At 42.0% G+C, this 16,778-nt stretch overlaps 1 protein-coding gene across 13 annotated transcripts in view; it reads left to right on the top strand.

Moving 5' to 3' along the window:
• The window catches only part of iqsec1b (IQ motif and Sec7 domain ArfGEF 1b), a gene marked incomplete at its 5' end in the record, with an annotated part of 239,537 nt that overhangs the window by 215,627 nt on the left and 7,132 nt on the right, over positions 1 to 16,778 (top strand). For all 13 annotated transcript variants that reach the window (XM_082533540.1, XM_082533539.1, XM_082533534.1 and 10 more), the window contains 11 exons: positions 4,356 to 4,635; positions 7,896 to 9,157; positions 9,672 to 9,833; positions 10,713 to 10,835; positions 13,245 to 13,411; positions 13,906 to 14,045; positions 14,614 to 14,643; positions 14,806 to 14,931; positions 15,025 to 15,124; positions 15,996 to 16,157; positions 16,270 to 16,446. In XM_082533540.1, the coding sequence (XP_082389666.1) occupies positions 4,356 to 4,635; positions 7,896 to 9,157; positions 9,672 to 9,833; positions 10,713 to 10,835; positions 13,245 to 13,411; positions 13,906 to 14,045; positions 14,614 to 14,643; positions 14,806 to 14,931; positions 15,025 to 15,124; positions 15,996 to 16,157; positions 16,270 to 16,446 (2,729 nt within the window). The remainder of the gene's footprint in view (positions 1 to 4,355; positions 4,636 to 7,895; positions 9,158 to 9,671; positions 9,834 to 10,712; positions 10,836 to 13,244; positions 13,412 to 13,905; positions 14,046 to 14,613; positions 14,644 to 14,805; positions 14,932 to 15,024; positions 15,125 to 15,995; positions 16,158 to 16,269; positions 16,447 to 16,778) is intronic.

The following is a 16,778-nucleotide window of genomic DNA, read 5'->3' as shown; positions in this document are numbered from 1 at the left end:
TAGGAAGGAGATCCTTTTGCGTTTTCTAAAACCTGTCACACTCATTCTTCCTGCTCTGAACAAATCTCTCTCTCTCCCTCTCTGACTGCTGGGGATATTTCAACATATACTTCATATATGTTGAAATATAAGCAACATACTCTTCAGTCATTCTCATGCAACATAACCAGCTAACTGAAGACATCAGCATGCTGTAAGTGGTTTGAGTTTGGTGCCACGTTTCGAGCATGCCAAGCTCTTCTTCCGTCTAACGGAATTGATATTTCCAATTAAACTTCCTCTGCTGGAGCAGATGTATTATGGCCCGCCCTTCAGTCTAATTAAAGGGCTCTCTCTGTCTGATTAGATTAGTTCCTTTAAAAATTAAAAATGTGTTGAGGGTGCACAGGGAAGGGAATGAAAATGCTGAAAGTGGTTTTAAAATGAGCGTGAGTGTCCAGCTTGGAGAGCGGGGACGTTTTCCCTAATGAGAGATGTTATCACGTGACAGAGAAACTGTCGTTCATTACAGTGACTTGGCCAAATAAACATTATTGCAAAGTATCCCACAGGAATGTGCGGCCTTCCAAATTTGTTCTAAATGCCACTACTAAGCTATTGTTAATTTTAGGCACATTTTTTTTTCCCCAGTACAAACTTGAGCTTAAAGTTTTGAAGAAGGGAGAAATAGTTAACGTAGCTCCTCTCAGTGTTTAAATATCTGTCGACTCACTCATCTCAAAGTTCACAAACTAACACAACCCTTCTTTTTTTTGTTTAAATGTTTTACACAGAGCAAAACAGGAACACAGTAGTTTGTGGTTTCAGGAGAAGTTACACCACAGCTGTTTTTCAGAGTTGTTTAAACTCCATACTAACCATGCAAGGACAGGAGTAGAAAGGTTTCCATGTCAGCGAAGCATTATTGGAACCAAATTGGAACTTGTCCAAAGACTAGACTGAAAGAATAAAATTGCACAAACAAATGTTAGAAATGGACTTCTCAGATTGTGTGGGTCAGAGTAGAGCGGACACCTCCCAGTGTGGAGATGAACACACATTTGGTTCTTTAGAGCATCTGAACAAATGAATCATTTTTCAGATTTATCTCAGAACACCACCAATATAAAATGTAGCTGTTTTGCTTTGATATGTCATATTTCTCAGCAGAAGTCTAACTTATGTGAATGTAGCCCCATTTAAATATCATCCTCTTCAGAATGATGACAGGAATCATTAGTCTACCGCTTTGACCCTATCCTGGATGTCAAATCTCTTTCCTGTTCAAACTTTTACTTCACCCTTTATTATCTAATTTTGACACATTCTCCTACAGAGATGAGCCTTTCCACCTCACCCATCACACTGATGACAAAAGGAACATTTTTGTTTTAAGAGAAAACTGCTGAAATCTGGTCAAACTGATTATGCATTGTTTTTAAAGTCAGACCCCACCACGTCCTGGCTTGATGAAGCACTGACACATTTCTGTCTCTGACTGACTGTTCAGGTCAGATGGTACACAGCCAACAATAGGCCAACATCCTGCAACATGGATGTCTTGTTTTTTCTGACATTGCCGTTGTGTACTGCTGTGTGAAATGAATTGATAATGAAAAGCATATCTGCTAAGTGTTTCTGGATGTCTCACTCCTCATGCCAGTGCAGTAGTTGGTGTGATCTTTTACAAATCACGATTGCACATGAAGCTATTGGCAACTTTCTGATTTGTGTGATGTCTCAGCCTGGTTGCTGGTTGCTGGTGGACTTGTAAATTTGCTTCCTGAGGGCCGAAAAAGAGAGTCTGTCATGCAGAAATAATTGTTTAGGAGATGCAGATGAAGAGTAACAACCATGGATGCATGTTACAAAATATCAAGAATTGGGGAACAAATGTTACATCCCATTCTTCTGCACTGATACCACAGAGTTTCTTAAACAGCAGTTCTCCACATACAGAAATATGCCTACACACTATGTATAAGCAGCTGGGCTGTCCTTTAAGTACCCCACTTGAGCCAAAACACATCAATGGTCAGAGGCCAAGCTCTAGGCTAATCTATTTTTCAGGCCTCCCCAAAGTGAGACCTCACCAAATAAACCAAAAAAAAGTCATGATATATACCACATGTGGTTCTTAGATGGAGGTGGTGAACAGAGGGGTTCGCAGCCAGCCTTAATGATAGGCTTGTCTTTTTTTTTGTTGATTAGCAATTTAATGTAGTGTTCTGCCTAATTTAGAAGTGAGCTCGACTGCAGTTGACGGCTTACACTAATAGGAAGTAGCAATTGGAGTTGTACTATATTATACCTGTTCTTGTAGTGTTGATTGATATCTTTCACAAAACAATGTAGACACAAAAATTCAGTTAAGCTGTCTCCAGTGGTTGCTGTCTAAATGATTAGTACTGAAGAGCAACTCAGACTCATATGTGAGAACTACAACAAAAGATACAAGTGTAGTTGTGCACCATGATTATTATCCCCACCTCACTGCATATTAAGAGGCCACCAACCTGAGGTGTTCACCAATTGCTTCAGTGTGATCTCCTTCTTGTTGTTTTTGCAACAAATAATTCCATGACTACATTCACGGGAAAATGGCATGTGCAGAAAGCAAACCAACTGCATGCATGAGAAACATTCCACTGTGAACATATCAGCAGTCACCTTTTGTTGGATTGTATTTGCAGTTCAATCAAAACCATGGCATTTAAAGAGAGGCAGCTATTTCATCTGCTGTCATTTATATTTGGCTGTGTAGCTCTGTTCTGGGACCTCCACACATGTGCATACATGGAACACCATGGAGTAAGAGCATCAGCAAGACCCAGTGCAGAACAGAGCAGGAATCAGTGACATGATGGCATGAAAGGAGGAGCTGGGGTGGAGGGGGATTGCAAAGCTAATGAACCTTTAGTAGTTGCAGTAATGCTTAAGTAGTAATGCTTGTTTAAAGGATGTAAAGTTTAAAGGATGATTCATGTCGTGGACCTAAAGTCATGTCTCCCAGCTGTAAGTCATTAGAATACCCATCAAAGCTAGCCAAACGTCTTTTTTAAACACCTGTATTAGGCTAACAGGTTTCCTTTAATTTTGTCTCTGCCATTAGTATTTCAGCTCCTTATGGTAAGTTCCCAGTAGATATGCCCTTCCTGTTTTGGTAGCCATCATCATCATACAAGGTGATAAACAGAATTGCATAGTAAATGTGTGACTGATAGGGAACATGCATGTTCTCATTATTATAGCCACTACATTGTGAAATGAACATTTATTCCAAAATGAAGAAGTAAAAAGAGAAGTAAAAGGAAGCCTGCCGATAGCAACTTTAAAGTGAGCCACACAGCTGTCCAGCTGTATGACCGACACGCTGCTGTCACCTGCAACTCTATACTTTGTGTTTTAAGTGTGTAGATAGCAGTGGATAGTATAAGCCGTAAATGAGCAAAAAATGATTTGCAACTATTGGGAGGGAGGAAGTGCAGTTTCACTTTGATTCATGATAGATTCATTTGCCATCTTTTTTTTTTCTATCGTCAGCAATCCTCATTTCAGCTTCCTTCCTTTTTTTGACTAAAATGTTTATCTGCAGTCTCATAAGCATTTAATGTCCTTACATTGACATCCAGTCTTGTACAAAGAAAAAGTTTCTTAAATCAAACATTTGTCAGTGGAGAGGAAGGTCTCACTACGTCAAACATTCAAAAAGCAGTCAGATCAGTCCTGTAAGGCAGAATCTTTGATTCTTTACAGGAATACTTATGGAGCTGTCTTTGAGAACCAAATATATGGTAGAAAATCACAACAGTGTAAGATGTGTGGAGACCAGCTGTATGCTGGGAGAACCGATCTATAGTCTGGAACGAGCCGGTCGGTCATTGCCAGTTTATCCAAACTGATGCTTGAACTTCTGTGAGAGAACAAAGGTCTGTATTGATCTCAATATTCAAGGCACTACTTCACATGCTTTAATCAGTTCTGACATGGTGCCCCTTTGTTTATAGTAAGATTGGGTTTCTGATAATGTTGTGGTAATTTCAGCATCGGTGGAGTTAAAGTGTGTCTTTAACAGTCAGCTTTTATTCACAGTCATTTCATTTGTTTTAATTAAGACATAGTGCCTCGCTCGTACGGCTGCTTGGGATAGCCTGAGGTTTTTCCTGCTCTGGAAAGAGAATGTGTAAAGACGACAGGCTGCACACTGACTGCTGCTATAAATTCACTCGCTCGCATTTATACCCTGCCAGCAGTATCAAAGTTCACTTTTTCCATCTGTCACGTGCTCTGTGCTGACACACACAAGGGAGTGTGTGCACTCAGGAAAATGACTAAGCAGACTAACTTGGCGTGCTCTCTGTGTTTGTGTGCCGCAGTGTGGAAGGTGATGCTCCAGGAACTGAAGTGGGAGCTTCTGTGGACCCTAGTGGTGGCTACAGTTGTGTCCCAGTGACCCACAGCGGCGGGCTCGGCCCCGACCACCTGGACAGCCAGCTCTACGGGCACATCTTGCTGCCAGGCCACCCACGGCCCAGACGGCCCAAGCTTCAGCACTCTCAGTCCATCCTCCGCAAGCAAGCAGAAGAGGAGGCAATCAAGCGCTCCCGCTCGCTGTCAGAGAGCTATGAGCTCTCATCTGACCTACAGGACAAGCAGGTGAGACGGGAAAGGGCCACACTAACTTAAATTTGTTAAAACTTAGAGTAATGAGTAGCTTGAACACAGAGGCATTATGAGCAGATGTGTAGTAGATCCTAGTTTTTCGTGGCACATCAAAGGAGAATTATTAGCCAAAACTGCAGTTCCCTGCCAAGGTTTTTCCATTTTTCACTTTCTGACTGATTCATTCTGAAAGTATAAAAACAAAACTTCTGTCAACATTAAAAAAAATTGCAACCTGTTGTATTGTATTCTCATAATGTTTTCATTAGTTTGCTGCCCACCATTATCTATTAGCTTTACACCCCATGATATCTGATGTGGTGCATCAAGTCCTTCTAGTTTGGAAGTCCAGTTAGTTTGTAATGTGTATTTAGGGCCGTGCAGACTGTTACAGGCTTTCAACACATAAAAAATTCATAGTCAGAGTCATTTCTTTTTCCAGCAGTAGTAGGCATGGATGGTTTGCTTGGTCTTCAGCCATGTACTAAGGCTCCACATGACAGTGAATCCCTCCATTTTTTCCAGAGGACACCAATAACTTAATTAGCAGCAAAATTAGGCATCAACACAGTCAAAGGGTCCTGTTCAGTGACTTAAATAGGAGTAAGTTGAGCGTATATTGAGATTTGCTACCATCCTCAAGTACCGTATTTCCCGGACTACAAAGCGCACCTGAATATTAGCCGCACAAGCTAAAATCAGGGGAAAATCCTGTTTTGTACATACATTAGCCGCACCTGACTAAAAGCCGCAAGTGTTTCAATGTTGACTTATCATATAAGATAAGATAAGATAAGATAACCTTTATTAGTCCCACACGTGGGAAATTTGTTATGTAAGAGAATATGCACAAAGGGAATTGTCAGGAAAGAGATGGCTGTTTGGAGACACATCACTTTTATTAATATTTTGAAAAACAAGTTATGGGTACATATTTGCACAACTTTTTAGGTATATGTAAAAGTAGCGGTAATTACAAGTACGAAACATGTGCTGTGCTTCATAAACGAGTAACAAATGTAGTACATAACAATGACCTACAGCACACCAGAAAAATAGATTCGGACTACCTTTTAGGCTCAGGTGCAGTGACACGGCTTCAACAAGAAGAAAAGTCAGTCATTCACCACCATCTTCCTGCGCACTAAAACCACCAAAGTCCTCTCCTCCAGTGTCGGATACAAACAGGCTCAGGATGGCTTCGTCATCCACTCTCAGCTTCTTACAAAACCAAACAAATCCTCGTTGTCAGTGTCAGAGTCAAACACCCTCTGAAGGGCCGTGGCGGTGTCCTCCTCTCCATCATGCAGCAGTCCAGCCCTTCGAAATCCGTTGATGATCGTGGATGTTTTCACACTTTTCCACGCTGTCAGATTCCACCGGTGGAGTTGAGCATGACTTGCTTTTCGCAAGTTTATTGCCGCTCGTCATCCACGCCTCCGGCTGAACGTGTAGCGCTACTTTGAAGTTTGTTTTTCGCGCTACTTGTACGGCACTATGTTGCCTGGCGGATGGACACGTGACCAACATACCACTCTTGAACCCCGATACTGTGTGTCTGATCACATGCCCTTCCGCCAGGCAACGTAGTGCCGTACAACAGCGGAACAAACAAAACAAATCGTCTTACGATATCACAAAAATCATGGACAATCCATAGAAAAGCCGCACCTGACTAAAAGCCGCAGGGTTCAAAGCTGGTGCAAAAAGTAGCGGCTTATAGCCCGACAATTACGATACTCATTAGAGGAACTGAAGTTTTTGGCATTTTAAAGTCGACTTCATTGTTCAGCCTCAGAGGTTGTGGCTTGACCACAACATGGAGAGGACTATGGGTAGTGGAAACCATACAGCGTATTATCTGTAAGCAAGCCCAAAGAAAAAGCAGGCAACTAGGCATTAAAGTGTGTTGCTGAGTAGAATTTGAGACTCTTGTATAAGGACATGACAGGAAAATATGTGCATGGCCTTTAGAAGAACTACATAAAAGATCATCTAGTGACTTTGGTGACCCCAGTAGAGAGCATCATTCCCTCCTTAGCTCTGGTTGTGTGCCAACCAAACAGACTCACAGCATAGTTTGTTTATATAGAGTATCTAGAGTCTGTTTGCATTTATTTATTACTTCTATAGTTTCATATAGCTGAAGCCCACAGGAAAGCACTAAGAACTTAGAATGAACCAGAAAGACCAGAGTTACTAAGCACACTGTCAAATGTAGCTAAATGCTCTTCTGAGTTATTTATCACATGACACGTCAAACTGTCATTGTTTCAAAATAATAGTGTTTCAATAATAAATAGCATCTGTATGACATCTATATTAGTAATACATTATCGATAGGAAATGATATCACCGCTTAATCCTTTTGTCACTGCTTAACTTCTTGCATTGAAACTTCCTGTCATGTTCCATTTGTGGCAAGTATAAACCCACTCGCCTCCTTGGCCGTCCCATACAGAAGTGGTATAGATTTAGTGTCATTTTTTACCCCCATGAGTCCATAGGTGGAAACCAGGTCAGTGTAAGCGGTACGGGAATGAGAGGGGGACAATGCAATTCAGCCCTGACATTATTCTAATTAGAGGCATATAGTTTGAGACTTTTCAGTATAGTCATATACAGAATACAAGACAGGATACTGTTTCTCTCAAGCACTGCAATGATTCAGTAGGATTTGTTCTTTTCAGTTTCAGAGAAAAAAGCAGTTTCTGGTTATCTTACATTTATGTTAATGAACTAAAGTGGTCATACAGTTAGAAAATGTACTGTTTCTCATAAAACAAGCCACCTGTACCTATTGTGCTTACAGGCTGTGGCGTACAGACACACATTTTGTTGTTTTGGACAGAAGGATTAGAATCCTTGCTAGTTTTTTCAGAGCTTTCAGCTGTTACTCCCAAGGCTTCATTCAGTGAACAAAGCTTGTTTAGTTATTGGTGTTAGCATCTCTTAAAAATAATGTGGTCAAGTCTCTTTAATTAGACTGTGTGATCATAGATGAACCATCTTTATCATAACGATGTTTTTTGTGTGTCAGACAAATATATTTTGCCAGAGAGCTCAGGAAATTAGCTTTCTGGGTTTTCTTATTTTTGTTTAGTTTTTTGTTTTTTGCTTCGGTTGTACCATTGTAGGATGCTTTTGCAAGTCTCAAGTCTCGTAAGAACACGTCTAAAGGGACTATTGAGGAAAGTGTTCCCATGTTTCCAATACGTTTTCATTTCTCTCAAATTCCCCTCCTTTCCCTACAGGTGGAGATGCTAGAGCGCAAATATGGTGGGCGTTTCATAACCCGGCATGCTGCCCGCACCATACAGACAGCTTTCCGCCAATACCAGATGAACAAAAACTTTGAGCGTCTTAGAAGCTCTATGTCTGAGAACCGTATGTCCAGACGGATCGTCCTATCCAATATGAGAATGCAGTTTTCCTTTGAAGGACCTGAAAAAGTCCATAGCTCCTACTTCGAGGGAAAGCAGGTCTCTCTCACAGATGATGGCACTAAAATTGGTGCACTAAGGCAGTCAGACCATGGCGGGGAGATGGGTGTGCAGGCCAAGACCCCCACCACACAGAGCGACTTCACAGATGCCATCACAGAACTAGAAGATGCCTTTTCAAGGCAGGTGAAATCTCTAGCCGAGTCCATAGATGATGCTCTGAACTGCCGCAGCCTACATGGTGAAGACAGTCAGTCAGAGCCAGGGAGAGGCCTCCAGGATATGGACAGAGAGGTCACCTGTCAGGTGAAACCCTCCCACAGCGCCTCAGAACACCGTAAACTCGATGAGATGACAGCGTCTTACAGCGATGTCACCCTGTACATCGACGAAGAGGAGTTATCACCACCCCTTCCTCTTTCTCAGTCTGTAGACCGGCCCTCAAGCACAGAATCAGACTTGCGCCAGCGTTCGCTCAACTCCTCACAAGATTATTGGTCTCTTGCTCATAAGGATGAAAAAGGGGACACCGATACCAGCTGCCGCAGTACACCTTCCTTGGAATGCCAAGAGCAACGTCTACGGGTAGATCACCTACCCTTATTGACCATAGAGCCTCCCAGTGATAGCTCAGTGGAGCTGAGTGATCGTTCTGACCGCAGCTCTTTAAAGAGACAGAATGCCTACGAACGAAGCATCAGCAACCAGCAGAGTAGCCCTAAACAAGTCAGCCACAGCCTGCCACCTCGAGGGCCTTCCAGAGAAGAAGACACTTCCCGACATCGATCGCGACAGCTGGAGGCCCATCTGGCAATCAATGGTACAGCAAACCGGCAGAGCAAGTCAGAGTCGGATTTCTCAGATGGCGACAATGACAGCATCAACAGCACATCGAACTCCAACGATACCATCAATTGTAGTTCTGAATCCTCGTCCAGGGACAGCCTGCGTGAACAGACGCTCAGCAAGCAGACGTACCACAAAGAAACTCGCAACAGCTGGGACTCACCTGCATTCAGCAATGACATCATTCGCAAGAGGCATTACCGCATTGGCCTAAATCTCTTCAACAAGTACGTCCACACGATAGAACGTCACTTAACACATGATACATTCACACTCTTTGGCTTGTTCAAGTTCGATGCAGTTCATTTCACATGACTTACAAAATGGGATTTTTGTGTTTGTTTTGTCTTAGAAACTCGAAATGAACCTCACATTAAAATGCAATGAAGTTGTTTGGAACAAGAACTATCTCTGCCTGTTCTGCGTAAAGTGCAAGCAAGCTTCAAACTCATTCTGCTCCAGTTCGTTTGAGCCCGGCTGAATCTGTTTAATCATTGCTGATTGTGGATTTGGTTGCTTTCTGAGCCCGCTATAAAATGCCTTTTAATCATTTGTGATCAACACCGTAGAGAGTTGTAACTCTCTCCTGGCTTCCCTACGTCCTGTCCCTCATGCGACACACATTTGGCCGGGTTAGGAGCGCAACGGGATAATCACAGATTTGGAATGTGTCCTCACCCACTCTCATTTTGCCTCTTTCTTTTTTGGTCTCTCTTTCTCTACTCTTTCCTGTGTCTCTAGGAAGCCAGAAAAAGGCATTCAGTATCTGATAGAGCGAAACTTTGTTCCAGACACTCCGGTGGGTGTGGCCCACTTCCTGCTCCAGAGGAAAGGCTTGAGTAGGCAGATGATTGGCGAGTTCCTGGGTAATCGGCAGAAACAGTTCAACCGGGATGTCCTCGAGTGAGTCTGCAGCAGATCATGCCGGTGTACTCTTTTGGAATATTTGTATTTGAGGATGAATCATTTCAGGCTTTTGATTTAAGTTGCCAACTATGCCAGTGCACAGAATGTTAGTTTATTTGCCTCCTGGGAACATAAATATAAATCATCATTTAGTTGCACATAAGGTTGGCAGTTTGTAATTTACCCTCATTCACACTGTCTAAGGACTATATAATGACTCAAGTTACATGCAGGAAATAAGCAGAAATGGAATCCACTCAGGAAATTGCCATGATGCTCAGATAAACATACAGATCCTCTTTATAGTTTCCAGGTTTTTTGATATGAGAGAGCAGTCGTATAGATTGTCTACTCTCCACTCCTTTGTATCATTCCAATAGTGCCTCATGCTTTAGATTGCACAGACTTATCTTAGACCCACTTGAAATACACCAGCTCTGTCAGAGCCTATTGAGATTCATTGGAGGATAAGGCCAGAAAAGGTCCGCTGGTGTCAGGCATAACTAAAGGGCTCCTTGAGAAAATGTCTATAAATCCAGACATGCAAGGTATCACTGCTCTGGAGTGCTGAGTCACAATCCTCTTCTCAGCAGAGGAAGAAATGAACATTTCTTCTACTTAAGTGTCAAGTGAGCAGAAAAACTCTTGCTCCCTTTCATGTCCTGCATATAATCTGAAAAATCAACAGCAGATCAGCTTACTCACTGACAACAGCCAAGTTTGTAGTCATCCTTAATCTTAAACTTCTGCAACTGTTCTTCACCTATGTGGCCAAAAAAAACCCAACAACTTCTAAAATATTCTCAGTTGAACTGGCAGGTGCTTGTTACACTCCCAAACTTCCTGCTCACTGTGAACTCGTGTGTTTTTCACCAGCTGCGTAGTGGATGAAATGGACTTCTCAGCTATGGAGCTGGATGAAGCGCTCAGGAAATTCCAGGCACACATCAGAGTCCAAGGGGAAGCACAGAAGGTAGAGCGACTGATAGAGGCCTTCAGGTAAGGCATGCTTTTAAAAGTTGGGTGCAAAACCATGGCTTTAGTTCCCAAACCAATGTAGGTAGCTTAAATCTAAACCACTTCATGTGCCTTTCTGTAGAAAGGAGGTGTAAAATGATGTTTTTGCAAATAGGGTCATACATCAATTTAGACTAACTGATTATGTGACAGGATGGTCATTATGGGGTTCATTGCCGTGTCTAGTATTTACCACCAATATAGCGTTTATGATTAATGGATAGCACAAACCAGCTTTGCTCCATTTCAACAACACCATTATCCTCTAAAACAAAGGTGACACCAAAAAGTCTAAATGTAACGGTCGCGAGCAGAAAGCAATAGAGCGGTGCAAAGCCATTTCAAATCCAGACTTTTGTTCGACCAAGGCATTGTAGAAAATGATTTAGAGAAAATTAGTTCAAAGAGTGAAGGAATACCTCCCTCAGGGCTGCTGATAATGTTGTTTGTGCCTCATTTACTTTTCCAAAACTTCCAGCAGAAAAGGTGCCCTCGTGTGCATAGAGAATTCGCTTCGATCAGCAGTGAGCAAGGACATTTCGGCCTCAGTAAACAGCACAGTTACAGGGGAGATAGTGATGACTGCTCATCTGGTGCTCACCTGCAGCCATATCCAGATATGAGTACAAGCTCCCTTTGTGGTGGTTCAGAAATTGCCCGTGTAATACATGGAGGCTGTATTGACAAATGTTACTGTACTTGCACATTATTTCTTTGACTGCAGAACAGATAGCAGAGAGCTCAATATTAATATCAGGTGAAGCATTGATACCTATGCCCCGAACTAATCGCTTACAGGGAAGCTTACACCTTTACTTTGCCAGTAAGTTGTCTTACTGATGCCTTCTTATCAACTAGCTCCTATGTTCAAGCAAAACATTGCATTGTAACTTTCCAGAATGCATCTAACATAAGTCAAAGTGAAATTGATGTAATATTATTTGTGTTATTTCAGTAGCATTAAGGTCATTTTTAGAAACTGGCTCAGGTCTCAAGTCTTTGGGTAGTCTAAATGAGCTAATTAGTCTAGCGTGCTAATTTTAGCATATTGTCACCTACTGTACGTTAGTCAGTACTGATGCATTTGGTATTTGGTATTTATTTATTTATTGTCATTGTCAAGAACAATGAAATTGCGTTTGGGGCTTCCATACAACCCAAAAAAAAAGAAGAAAATAATAAATACCCCTTAAAACCCAAGTGTACATATTTAACCCAGTGTGACTCCAATGCAATAAGACAATCCTTAGCAATAATGTTCGTAGAAATTCAGACAAAGACCTGAGAAACATGACAAAATACAACAATGCAACCCATTCAATATTATTGTACTGTGAGATATGATATCAGATATGATAGTTATCTATTTAAGAAAGAGGGGGGGGGGGGCAGGAGGGGGAAGAGAATAAAGATATGATGCACCAATGCAGACCAGTTCATTGCTATTAAGAAGTTGGATATGGTTATTGTCCGTGAGAGGGGGGCAGAGAGTTCACGAGCCTCACAGCCTGTGGATACAGGCTGTTGGCCAGTCTGGATGTTCTGGCCTGTATAGACCTGTACCTTCTCCCTGAGGGCAGCAGATGGAAAAGGTGGCGCGCAGGGTGATGTTGGTCCCGCAGGATACTGTGCACCCTCCTCAGACAGCGAGTGGGGAAGATATTACTGATCTCTGGCAGACTTGTTCCAATAATTCTGCCAGCTTCTTTCACCACCCGCTGGAGTGCTTGCTGATCGGCCTTGGTGCAGCTGGGGAACCACACTAGAAATCCATACGTCAGAACGCTGCTGATGGCACAGTTGTAGAAGTTCAACATCAGAGATCTGGGAATGTGTGCGCTCCGCAGTCTCCTCAGGTAGTAGAGGCGCTGTTGGGCCTTCCGTACAACTGAGGTGATATGGTTGCCCCAGGACAGGTCCTCGGTCACAGTTACCCCCAAGAATTTAAAACTGCTCACCCTCTCCACCGCCTCACTGCCAATGAAGAGAGGCAGATGGTTGTTATGACCCCTCTTCCAGAAATCTACAATGATCTCCTTGGTCTTTTTGGTGTTTAAGACCAAGTTATTGTCGTGGCACCATGACTCTAGTTGTTGCACCTCTGTCTGTTAATGTAATGCTTATATTTAGATGTAGACTATGTAAAGACATCATAGTAAATTCTTATAATACATACAATAGCTCTGTTAATATATTAGTTTATCTAGCTAAAGTTAGCAATGGCTGCACTTTGATAGCACAGTTGTGCTATTAAAGTAAATAGTTTTGCTTTTGTCTGTTAGGGGTAAATATAGGTGGATTAATGGCCCAAATATTAATTTACACACATATTGTTTTTATCAGAACAATGATTTTTGCATTCAGTTTCTGCTCCTTACATATTCTTCCCAGCCAGCGTTACTGCATCTGCAACCCCGGTGTGGTGCGACAATTCAGGAACCCCGACACCATCTTCATCCTTGCCTTTGCAATCATCCTCCTCAACACTGACATGTACAGCCCCAACGTCAAGCCTGAGAGGAAGATGAAGCTGGAGGACTTTGTTAAGAACCTTAGAGGTACTTTGTTCTCCCTCACTGCACCACATCCAACGTTCTGTCACAAAACCAGTATTCCCCTGACACATTACTGTTTCTCTGAGGATAAATATTCATCTTAAAATTGAGTTTTGTGCATGCACATTGCCTTGATTAATGGCCATGTCAATAAGGTATTTATTTTTTTGGAAGTCATGGCCAAGAAAGCTTTCCTGTCGAAGCAAAGTACTTTTTAGTTGTCCTCAACAGATTTTGAGGGTATTAGGAAATGGCTTTATGGCATGACTGAATAATTTTTCTGCCTATTGAAGTGTCTGTAATTAAAGTACAGTATTGAATGGAGGAGAAAATACTTGTCCACAAAGAGCTTTGAAGGACATTTCTGTATGTATTTTGAGATACATAAGCAATGCAGCAAGTAAGTATATTTAGAGGTTTGGCTTGCATAAATCTGCAATTTAATCATTAATCCCTCTTTTTTTCTCTATTTCTCTTTTCCTCTTATCCCCCGGCAGGAGTCGATGATGGGGAGGACATCCCCCGAGAGATGCTCGTAGGGATATACGAACGGATTCGCAAGCGGGAGCTCAAGACAAATGAAGACCACGTTTCCCAGGTTCAGAAAGTGGAAAAGCTAATCGTTGGAAAAAAGCCAGTAAGTTGGAGTTTGACCTTGGACAGCTACATGTGAAGTGTAACTCCTTTTCTTTTAAAAACCTCCACTCAAGAGCTGAATCCAAGCAGGAGCATTAACACTAAATTACCCAGTGTGCCTCTGAACTGCTATAGTGTGATGGTTAATTCATGGCCAGCTTTCTTCACCGTGCGACCCTTCAGGGCTACTATACCATTGTGAATTACTGCAGTATGTTGTTTGCCCTGAGTACCAACCACAAGAAAAGTCTGAGCTAACAAGCTGTGTAAAAATGAGATAAACAGCCTCACTCATAATGATCTTGAAGCCGTTTATTTGAAAACTACTCCTTCTGTGAGTCGATACCTGAGAGATGATCCTTATGATGTCATGACCATTATGGGGGACGGAGTCGGAAAAGAGGAAAGTGAAGGACTCTGGCAGCGTGGTTCTGTCATCCGTAAAACTGTTTTGGTTTTTAATTTGGTCTTAAACATTGCTTGAAACTTCTTATCATTCTTGTTGCATACATTTTCACATGTGTCCCTCAAGCTCTGAAATGTGTTTTGTTTGATTTCTTACTCCTTAGATTGGCTCTTTACATCATGGTCTTGGCTGTGTAAGTATTTCCTTTCAATTATTTTCATATTAGCACTGAGTGGGATTTTTCTGTTATTCCTCAAGGCTGTATGAGGCATAAAGTTTGAAGCAGCATGTTTGAAAGCTCTTTGTGAAGCACCAAGAGACAGAATAAGAAATTATACTGTATTGTGTTGTGCAGGTACTATCTCTACCCCACCGGAGACTGGTCTGTTACTGCAGACTTTTTGAAGTGCCCGACCCCAACAAACCTCAAAAGTTGGGCCTGCACCAAAGGGAGATCTTCCTTTTCAATGACTTGCTAGTGGTATGGCAGATGTTACTTTCAGTAAAAAGAGAACAAACTCTGTTTTAGAGTGAAAGACTCTTAAAAAGAGTGTGTGCTTTGCTTTTTTCACAGGTTACAAAAATCTTCCAGAAGAAAAAGAATTCTGTGACATACAGCTTTCGACAGTCCTTCTCTCTTTATGGCATGCAAGTCCTCCTCTTTGAGAATCAGTGTAAGTAGTATTTGCATGAAGCACTCACTGTGATATAGATGTGTGTCCACCGAGAGTCCCCAGACCCCTTAGTTCTAGGAACTAATGTTAGGGAACTAATGTTAGGGAACCACAAGTTTCTTCAGCCCTGTTTTTGGTCTGATCTCATAACGCAAATTGATTAGCGGACATTTTCAGAAACTATTACTTTTAAACTGCATCTTTTTAAATTATTATTACGAATGTTAAAGCTGACTTTCTCATTGTAGGCTGTTGTGTCAAATTTCATTTCATTTGATTCGTTTTTATTTATATAGCACCGACAAAAGTCATGCTTGAAAATCCGGTTTGATGCCTTTCTATGCAAAAACTTCCTAGACAGTTCAGGACTTCCTCTGTAGCTCCATGACTTTTCAAAGCTAAGCGGGCACAAAAAATAACTGTTTGCAGTTGCAGGTTCTTATAAATGGCCAATGGACACTAGTGGGAAAATACAAGAATACAAATGAACAAAGTCAAAGATCCCAAATGTTCCATCAACAGAACCTCCTAAACAAGGACTGTTTGAAGGTTAAACTCTCGCACTTAAACTTAAGTCACATGGTTCCTTTAACAGAAATCCCAATGGGAAAGTCTATTGGAAAGTTCCTTTTTGATGGATAACAGCCAACCTCAGAGCTTGCCATCATGGAAACTTTGAATTATATCTATAATCCAAGTCACATACTCCACATACACATACTTTAATATCCTAAATCTGTTGTCTCTGATGGTAGTTCTGATATCCCGCAGCTGGTTTCAGATCCTATTATGTCCTACTGGTAACATCAGTCCTAACTCTAATAGACTTCAATAGTATAATGTCTGAAATGTTATTTTCATCATTCTTTAGACTATCCCAATGGCGTTCGCCTGACTTCAGCCATTCCTGGAGCTGATATCAAAGTCCTCATCAACTTCAATGCACCCAATCCTCAGGACCGCAAAAAGTTCACTGATGATTTGCGAGAATCTATTGCAGAAGTCCAAGAGATGGAGAAGTACCGGATAGAATGTGAGTAAATTGTTCCCATTTTTTATAGACGATATCAGCAGCTGTCTCGCATCAGTAGAAAATATGTGGAAGCCAGGAGTATATGGCACATATGTATTTTCTCCTTGCACAGCTGAGCTGGAAAAACAGAAGGGCGTGGTGAGGCCTAGCATGTCCCAGAGCTCCGGGTTAAAGAAGGATGCAGGAAACGGAAACCTGAGCCGAGCAAGCCTCGACGACAGCTATGCCATCGGTGAAGGTCTGAAGAGAAGCGCCCTCAGCAGCTCCCTACGCGATCTCTCAGATGCAGGTAAAGTCAGGGGTTGCCATAGTAACATGCTGTCTCATCCCTCATCTAGGCTGAGTAGATTGTGTACCTGTGCTAGATGCTGGCATGACACTGTTTACTCCTTCTGGATGTTAATCGATTTAGAAACTTGGAATACGGCATGGCGGCCATCCTGCCGGTACAGAGTGTCTGAGCCAGTGAAGCAAGGAGATAGAGATGGGTGTGTTTGCTAATGGGCCTACGTATAATTTACCAGAGGCTATCAACTAATAATCCTGCATCGCAAGGGGGAGGAGGCAGAGCTATGTAGGTCAGTGCGATCAATTTGAGAGTCTTAGCAGTAAGAGGAATTA

Source organism: Aulonocara stuartgranti (genome assembly GCF_965226115.1).
Source record: "Aulonocara stuartgranti genome assembly, chromosome: 5".
In the NCBI taxonomy this organism is placed as follows: Eukaryota; Metazoa; Chordata; class Actinopteri; order Cichliformes; family Cichlidae; genus Aulonocara; species Aulonocara stuartgranti.
This window is presented reverse-complemented; position numbering and strand designations above follow the sequence as displayed.